At 46.5% G+C, this 9,356-nt stretch overlaps 1 protein-coding gene across 1 annotated transcript; it reads right to left on the bottom strand.

Moving 5' to 3' along the window:
- Nucleotides 1-1,327: 1,327 nt before the first annotated feature.
- LOC106607525 (interferon alpha-3-like) lies at nucleotides 1,328-2,303 on the bottom strand. The gene is made up of 5 exons (XM_014204556.1): nucleotides 2,178-2,303; nucleotides 2,000-2,089; nucleotides 1,718-1,867; nucleotides 1,540-1,632; nucleotides 1,328-1,435 (listed from the first exon to the last, which is right to left on the bottom strand). Exons 1-5 carry the CDS (start codon nucleotides 2,301-2,303, stop codon nucleotides 1,328-1,330), a joined length of 567 nt encoding a protein of 188 aa, XP_014060031.1.
- Nucleotides 2,304-9,356: the final 7,053 nt, after the last annotated feature.

Genomic DNA, 9,356 nt, shown 5'->3' with positions numbered 1-9,356 from the left:
GTTGAGGGAGAGGTTGTTGTCCTGGCACCACATGGCCAGGTCTCTGACCTCCTCCCTATGGGCTCTCTCCCTGTTGTCGGTGATCAGGCCTACCACTGTTGTGTCATCGGAAAATGTAATGATGGTGTTGGAGTCGTGCCTGGCCGTGCAGCCATGAGTGAACAGGGAGTACAGGAGGGGGCTGAGCACGCACCCCTGAGGTGCCCCTGTGTTGAGGATCAGCGTGGCGGATGTGTTATTACCTACCCTTACCACCTGGGGGCGGCCCGTCAGGAAGTCCAGGATACAGTTGCAGAGGGAGGTGTTTAGTCCCAGGGTCCTTAGCTTATTGATGAGCTTTGAGGGCACAATAGTGTTGAACGCTGAGCTGTAGTCAATGAATAGCATTCTCACATAGGTGTTCCATCTGTCCAGGTGGGAAAGGGCAGTGTGGAGTGCAATAGAGACTGCATCATCTGTGGATCTGTTGGGGCGGTATGCAAATTGGAGTGGGTCTAGGGTTTCTGGGATAATGGTGTTGATGTGAGCCATGACCAGCCTTTCAAAGCACTTCATGGCTACAGATGTGAGTGCTACGGGTCGGTAGTCATTTAGGCAGGTTACCTTAGTGTACTTGAATATGTTTATATGTATATATTTTTATTCCATCCCTTTACATATGTGTGTATTAGGTAGTTGTTGTGAAACGGCACCGTCGAATCTACTGGAAGCACAAGCATTTCGCTACACTCGCATTAACATCTGCTAACCATGTGTATGTGACCAATAAAATTTGACTTGATTTGATATCCTGAGCATGTTTAACCCAAATCTCAAAGTTCACACACCGACAGACAGTGCATCAAGATGCTACAGAATGAGTGCACAGAATAGCAATATTTAAAAGTATAAAAATGTGTATTTACTTGACAGCAACAATAGGCACTATTGTCAAATAAATAAATATGTAAATACATATATAACCTTGAAAGACAAATAAATACATGTGTTATATTGCAGTTTGACATGGCACATTACATAATTGTTTAATGGTAGGTACAGTATATAAATCAGTTCTGCAAGTTCAAATTCATGTTCTGTTGGACCACAGAAGGCTACCCTCCAGCAGGTATATTTCACTGGTCATCCCCAAGGCCAACACTTCATTTGGTCGCCTTTCCTTCCAGTTCTCTGCTGCCAATGAGTGGAATTATTTGCTAAAATCACTGAAGCTGGAGTCTTATATCTCCCTCTCTAACTTTAAGCATCAGCTATCAGAGCAGCTTACCGATCACTGTACCTGTACACAGCCAATCTATAATAGTAAAAAAGATCTGTAAGTTCAAATTCATGTTCTGTTGGACCACAGAAGGCTATCAGAGTTGTGTTTCAGGATGAATTCTAGGGTGTACAGGAGTTCTTTTCGAACCACTTCCCAGGCGCAGTAACTGAAATTCTGTGAAAATAAACATTTACTGTTAAGGAAATGTAGGTTTATATTTACATAGAGATAGTATCTAAACAGTGTTTTCCATGATAGTGTATTTGCTTGTACCCTACTTTTTCTTTTAGGACAGCTGCTATGTTCCTGAAGTATGTATTCAGCATCTTTGCCCTGATTAGATAATCACGTGTATTCACACTCCCCATCATCTGACACAAGAAGAAAATAATTCAAACATCACCATACCAGACTTAAACAGTTAAGCTATCTGTATAGGTATAGGTAGGTACTCACACATTTGCTCTCTTTCATCTGACGGTAGATAATGTTCTGAAAATACTCCAACTTATGTTGGTCCCATATTGTTGGCAGTTCGTCAGTTCCAAACAATGTGTCGATGTTCTTCAATGTCTCATAAATAGCCTTAGCACCACTGCTGCTCAACTGAAACGGACAACAATAATTTCAAATAACATAAATGGCATCGTAAAGTTGTCTGTCTACTTTCTAATCCTAACGGTTGCAAATACTCTTTCATGCTGTAAAGAACACTTGGATATGCGCCCATGCGCTTACCTGTGGCGCGCCGGAGGTTGCGAAAGCAGTGGCTGGGAATACCATGAAGACATTATTATCCTGCAAGCACTCCAGTGGAAAATGACCCCCCTGGAACACAGAAGTCAGGTTGAGCTAGTCAGTTAATAAACATAGTTAGATAATACAATTCAAGTCAAAAATAATTTTAAAATTGTACCATGTCTCTCAGTAGGTTGTATGTTGTTCCCACAAGATGTCGTTGTAGCTGGCAAGGCATGGGCATCGAGAAAACTTGCACGAGGCAGAGGAAGGCGCTCATCCAAATGATAATCTGATGTGCCATTCTTAGGGTAGTTAGATGATCTGCAACAGAGTATCATTGTTAGTTGAATATAATCCTGAAAATGATTCATTCGTTGAAACCTGAAGCAATGATCAAATGATATATTGACTCACCTGTTGCCAGTAGAGTACACATTTCAGAATGTCGTTTGTCTTCTGATAGAGTCCGAATGTTGTTTGTGTTCTGAGCCCATATCTGCGGCTTAATTGAAATTGTAAGAATTTAAAGGATGTACAAAAAGTCACTATGTTTAAGTAAAAAATGAATGAATTTGGGAACGTTTGGCTTAGTCAAAACCGCAATAGGCCTACCGGATTTCTCTTTCGCATCCTCCACTTTATTTATTTTATTTTACTTCAACTTTATTTAACCAGGTAGGCCAGTTGAGAACAAGTTCTCATTTACAACTACAACTTGGCCAAGATAAAGCAAAGCAGTGCGACAAAAACAACAACACAAGGGATGAACAAACGTACAGTCAATAACACAATAGAAAAGTCTATGTACAGTGTGTGCAAAAGTAAGATTAAGGGAGGTAAGGCAATAAATAGGCCATAGAGGCGCAATGATTACAATTTAGCATTAACACTTCTCTCTCATCATGTGCCTAATGTGTCCTCAGTGTCCTAATGTGTCCTCAGGTCTAAACAATGTAACTCATCTGGCCTTGCGAAGGCTCAAACATTGCTAAAACAGAGGGAGAGAGAGAGAGAATATCGACACTTAAATGAATGCAGTAGACCTCTATATGTCTTTAATCATCTGAATAATATCGGCAACCTTGAATCAAATCTCTGCGTTAACATTAACATGTTTTTATATTTTGTCGTTACTTATCTAAATAAACCAGTTTTGCCAATGTGTTGTGATAACCTTATCGTAGGTTTATCAGAAAATGACGTAAAACATTTAAAACGGCCTAATAGGTTAACTACAACATGCGATCCTGCTGGACATGCTACACTGTAAAAAAACACATCCAGTTAATATACGGTAAAAGTCTGGCAGCACGGGTGCCAGAAATAGACTGTAAAACTACAGACTGAAAAGGAACATATTTAATCTGTATAAAAACGGTGATTTACTTTCCATCAAATAAAGTTTATTACTGCAGTTTTACGACATGAATTCCTATTTTTACATGGAATCCTCTTTTCTTTTGCTGGCATTGGTTGTGCAAATAAATAATTGACCAGATAAAAAGTATAAATAACTCCTTAATTGATGGCAAAATATAGCTAGAACACAGATTATAATCATCATTTTACAAAAAAACGACTCTCAATCGATCAGTTGTGAAAATAGAGAATTAGACAGCTTAAACCCAGAAATGACTCCTGAATTGATGACAAAATATAGCTAGAATACAGATATTTGTCATAATATTACAAAAATCTACTCTCAATATAACTGGTATCTGTTGTGAAAACAGAGAATTAGTCAGCTAAAAAACAGACACAACTCAGACACAAAAAACAGACACAAAAAACGAAATGATTCCTTAATTGATGCCAAAGTTACACAAAAATACAGATAATTGTCATAATATTACAAACACCTACTCTTGATCTAACTGGCATCATTTGTGAAAATAGAGAATTGGTCAGCTAAAAAACAGACACAACTCCTTAACTGGTGACAAAATAAAGCTAGAAAACAGAGAATTATCATAATATTACAAAAATCTACTCTCAATGTAACCATTATTGGTTGTGAAAATTAAGAATTCTCCAGCAAAAAAACCGAAATAACAGACATTACACAGGGATTTCCTGATATATATTTTTATAAGATGTATTACGTATATTAAGTTATTCAATACACGTTCAAACCTTGACCCGTGCGTGCAGTTGCATGGCAGAGAGGTAAAGGGGTAGAAAGGAGGGATGGGAGGGGTGTGTTAAGAAGAGGGGTATCAGGTAAACTCAGTGTACAATCTAAAGGCGAAAGAAACGCACACCTATTTAGGCGAGGTGCAGGCTAGCGGAGTAGAACGCTTGAAAAATGAAAGGAGAGCGGCACACTCTAAGAGCTCAGATGCAATAATTGAATAACCTAATATCCAACGTTTCGGCAGACAAGCTTGTTATGTATGGTACGACGTGCTGTACGTCATACTGTACGTTGTTATGGTTTACGACAGTGTGCTGCTTTATGGATGAATGGGTTGTCAGGATGAGTGGCACATGTCATTAAACGACAGAGTGATGTACAATGTGAAACCGTGCAGACGTGCGTTCTTCTACAGCTAGGCTAGATATAACATTGGCGACGAAGATGGCTGAATTCAGTTTACCACCGCCGGCACCATTCCTCGCCGTGCCTGGCGAACCTCCAGTCCCGTGGAATAACTGGCTTGATAGCTTTAACACTTATATTGAAGCTATGGACTTTTCTACAATCTCCGACAAGCGGAGGACAGCACTGCTCCGTCACTGCCTCGGTACAGAGGGACAAAGGATTTTCAGAGCGCTTGGATCGGCTCCTACATTCACTGCTGCAGTCAGCCTCCTACGGAACCATTTCGCCGGGAAAGAGCGAGTGCTCCTCCGACGCTACCGGCTACGGAAGAGACACCAACGGCCGGGTGAGTCCATTCAAAGCTACGTGGCTAATCTGAGGGATTTGGCTAACTCTTGTAACTATGGGACACTTCAGGACGAGATCATCAGGGATCAGTTGATAGAGGGGACGTTATGTGAAAAGACAAGGGAGAAACTGCTTTTGGAATCGGATAATTTACAACTAGATGGAGCTATTAAAATAGCACTCCAGGTTGAAGCGGCGTTGGAATGCTCTACTATGCTAACAGACAGATCTGCAGCATACACTCGGCCCCCAGCCATTCTCACACAGCAGCTTCAGCCCGAGCAGGCGCACTACAACGATCACGCGCTGTGCATGGCCTCCCACGTTGATAGCTGCATGGACACAGACACCGGCATGCCCGTGCAGCAGGCACACAGACAAACGAACAGAAGTAGCTGTGGCAACTGCGGGGCTAGCTCTCACAATTCAAGGGCTTCAAACTGCCCAGCCCGTGGGAAAATATGCAAGAACTGTTCAAAATACAATCACTTTGCAAAAGTGTGTCGTTCTGCCCCAGCTACTAGCTCCACCCAGCACAGGCCCTTAGTTTCATCTCACTCTCAACATGAACGCACGGAAATCCGAACTGTCTCCACCAACCATGTGTCATTCAGGACATGCACTGTGCAGCTGGGTGAGGTGGGTTTGCCTTTGCTGCTGGATACTGGCGCTGCGGTGTCGTTGCTCAACCTTGCCACTTACTACAAGTTTTTCAGTCACCTACCACTCCAACAGCCCTCCACTGCCCTGTGTGGGTACGGTAGATCCAAGATAGACATTGTAGGCACCCTCCAGGTCCCAGTACACTACGGCACCAAGCATCTGCCATCATTCACATTTCATGTTGCAAAGCGGGGTGCCAACCTCTTGGGCCTCGACCTCTTCACAGGCTTGGGATTCACGCTGAGAGATGACAGTGGGTCAGCTATCCACCAGGTTACCTGCACATGGCAACAGAACTGGCCAACTATTTTTGATGGACTGGGCTGCCTCACAGCCTTTACTCACAGGCCCCTAGTGAATCCGGAAGTGACCCCAGTCATGCAGCCCCTGCGGCGCATACCCTTTGCACTGCGTGATGACGTCACAAAAGATCTCCAGGCACAGTTGGATGCAGGCATCATTGAGCCAGTCAACGCTGCCCCCTGGATTTCAAACTTAGTCATTGCAACCAAAAAGTCAGGTGGAATCCGGACCTGCGTGGATTTTCGTGCTGTGAACAAGGCCGTTGTCCCGGATAAGTACCCGTTGCCTACAGCTGAGGAGCTGACCGCACAATTCCATGGCTCCAAGATCTTCACGAAGCTTGACCTTCGTCAGGGTTATCTTCAGGTACCCCTCCATGCAGCTAGCAGAGATCTCACTACCTTTGTCACACATGCTGGCGTGTTCAGATATACGCGCATGCCTTTTGGACTTAACTCCGCCCCCAGCTGCTTCCAGAAGGTGATGAGCACCATCCTCGCTGGAATACCTGGGGTGGCGGTCTATCTGGATGACATCGTGGTCCACGGTCCTGACCTCCACATCCATGATTATCGACTCCACAGAGTATTCAGCGCTCTACTGCAGAACAACCTGACCCTTAACGGTGAAAAGTGCACCTTTGCAGCTCCAGCCGTCGAGTTTGTGGGGTTCCGCCTGTCGGCCAAAGGCATTGCCCCACTCATGTTGAACATTGAAGCCGTCCACAGGATCCCGGAACCGACCTCAGCCTCTCAGGTGGCATCATTCTTGGGCATGACAGCCTACTACCTCCGGTTTCTGCCCCACTACTCCCATACCACAGCGCCCCTTCGCCAGCTCCTCAAGAAGGATGAGCCATGGGCCTGGACGGCAGCCTGCTCAGACGCGGTCCGCTCACTGAAGAGGCAGCTCACCACAGCCCCAGTCTTGGCTCACTTTGACCCCGTCTGCCCCACCATTGTCACATGTGACGCCTCAGCTGGAGCACTAGGAGCTGTCCTCTCACAGCTGCAGAATGGCATTGAGAGGCCCGTTGCCTTCGCCTCAAGGGCCCTGAGCCCCACAGAACAACGGTACTCTGTGGGCGAAGCACTGGCCTGTGTCTGGGCGTGCGAAAGGTGGCACCTCTACCTCTATGGCCGTCTGTTCACGCTCCGAACCGACCACCAGTCCCTCACAACGCTACTGTCGGCATCAGGAACTGGCCACAAGCCACTTCGGCTGCACAGATGGGCCGACCGCCTCAGACAGTACGACTATCAGCTGAAGTTCACTCCAGGGAGGGATAACGTGGTGGCAGACCTCCTCTCATGCTCCTTTGACGCTCCTACTCCGACCGTCTTGCCAGACGACAACGAAACAGAGCTCGTACAAATGCTTTACGCTCCTCTTCAGTCAGTTGTCTCACTGGAGGAGCTGAAGCAAGCATCGGAACAGGATCCCACACTGTCTACCCTGCGCACCTACATACGCACTGGATGGCCAGCACACGTGCCGGAAGAGCTGGCGACTTTCGCCAGGGTGAAGCATGAACTGTCTTGCTGGGAAGAAGTCTGTGTCTCTCGAGGGTTTTGCACTGTGGTCCCAAGTGGTCTGCATGCGCGTGTTCTATCCATGGCGCACGAGGGGCACTTGGGCATAGTGAAGGTCAAACAGCGATGTCGAGACCTTGTGTGGTGGCCAGGCATCGACCACGACATTGAAGCCCTGGTCAGGGATTGTGCTGCATGCCTCCTCAGTGGGAAAACAGGACAGTCCGCCCCACCCCCCCTGCAGCCTCTCGCATGGCCGTCCCGCCCCTGGGAGCACATCCAACTGGACATCTGTGGCGAGATCCATGGTCACGCAGTCCCTCACCATCAGCGCTTCCTGGTGGTGGTGTATGACCTCCACTCTAAGTGGCCAGAAGTGGTTCCTGTCGGAACTGTCACAGCACAGGCCATCGTGGACATCCTAGACAGCCTGTTCACAAGGTGGGGCCTGCCCCTCACCCTTACCACGGACAATGGGCCCCAGCTAATCTCTGCCGAGTTCTCCTCATATCTCAGCAACAAGGGAATCAAACACATCCGCACGGCCTACTACAACCCACAAGCTAACGGAGGGGTGGAACGCTTCAACCAAACGCTGAAGAACGGCATCAGAGCGCACCTGGTCCAGGGGTGCACGTTCCAAACTGCTTTGAATCAAACGCTAATGCACTACAGAGCAAGCAAACACACAACAACACAGGCCTCCCCGGCATCCCTCATGCTAGGTCGTGAGATGGAACTGCCACTGGACAGACTCAGAACACAGAGAGTTGCAGAACCGGCGACTAGGTGCACCCAAGAACAGCAGGCAGTGACCAGGCACCAAAGAGCAATGAAACAGCGTTTTGACAAGGCACACAGGGTGAAGAAGTCGATCATCCAAGTGTCTGACTGGGTCCGAGCCCGACGGCCTCAGCGGTGCAACAAAATGGCCTCATTCTGGTCGGAACCCCTGCAGGTCAGTCGACAACTGGGGCCCGCCACATTCATGTTGAGCAATGGATCACGCTGGCACGCCAGCCGCCTCAGGAAAGTCCCTGCTCCTCAAGGAATACGAATGCACACAGAACAGACATGCAGGCCAGAGACGCCACCGGATGGACCTCCCCCACCACTACCACCCGAGCCCCAGCCTCTACGGGCTCCCCAAGGGCCAGAGCCACAAGCGGTGGCGGTTGAAGAAAGGCCTATGCGGGCACGAACTCGCCCTGCTCATCTGGGGGACTACTTAACCTCTTTTCATTCTTAGGCTCCGGTAGGTGTCTTAGTCAACCTCCAGGTTAATGGACTGAACTGGTTAGTTTGGAGAGTCCTTCTGTTTAAAGGTTAATGTTTTATTTCTTACAGGTATCACTCTAGGTTCTTGCCCTATGGACATTTTATATATGGTACCAGTCCCTGGTTTTGGAAAGGGGGGGGAAATGTTATGTATGGTACGACGTGCTGTACGTCATACTGTACGTTGTTATGGTTTACGACAGTGTGCTGCTTTATGGATGAATGGGTTGTCAGGATGAGTGGCACATGTCATTAAACGACAGAGTGATGTACAATGTGAAACCGTGCAGACGTGCGTTCTTCTACAGCTAGGCTAGATATAACAAAGCTGTCTTCATCAGGGTACAATGACAAACACTGCGTGGTGACTAGCGTATATAGTGTCAAAGGACACACACAGGTGTCTGTAATCATGACCGGCTGTGGCCTGATATCGCTGGTTAATTCTCATATATTAAAATAACATACAAAAAACATAAATGGATAGCGTACGATCATAGATTCCATTTGGCTATATAAGCCTACAAACATTTACAATAGGCAAAATCACAATAATCACAAGAATGGCTTCAGATCAAAGTCTACGTTGAGACCGAAGGGAGCAAGGGTCTTTAAATTAAAGATCCAGGCAGCCTCTCGTTTTAACAATAAATTGTCGAGGTCACCCCCTCTCCTAGGGAGGGTGACA

Source organism: Salmo salar, chromosome ssa06 (genome assembly GCF_905237065.1).
Source record: "Salmo salar chromosome ssa06, Ssal_v3.1, whole genome shotgun sequence".
Lineage (NCBI taxonomy): Eukaryota > Metazoa > Chordata > Actinopteri > Salmoniformes > Salmonidae > Salmo > Salmo salar.
The sequence above is the reverse complement of the archived record's forward strand: the minus strand, read 5'-3'. Positions and strand labels throughout refer to the sequence as shown.

Excerpts from the sequence above, each read along its gene's own strand:
- LOC106607525 (XM_014204556.1), bottom strand. The coding sequence starts at position 2,303 with ATGGCACATCAGATTATCATTTGGATGAGCGCCTTCCTCTGCCTCGTG. Across the intron at positions 2,090-2,177 it reads ACAACCTACTGAGAGACATG|GGGGGTCATTTTCCACTGGA; the intron begins GTACAATTTTAA and ends TCTGTGTTCCAG. Across the intron at positions 1,868-1,999 it reads CAACCTCCGGCGCGCCACAG|TTGAGCAGCAGTGGTGCTAA; the intron begins GTAAGCGCATGG and ends TGTCCGTTTCAG.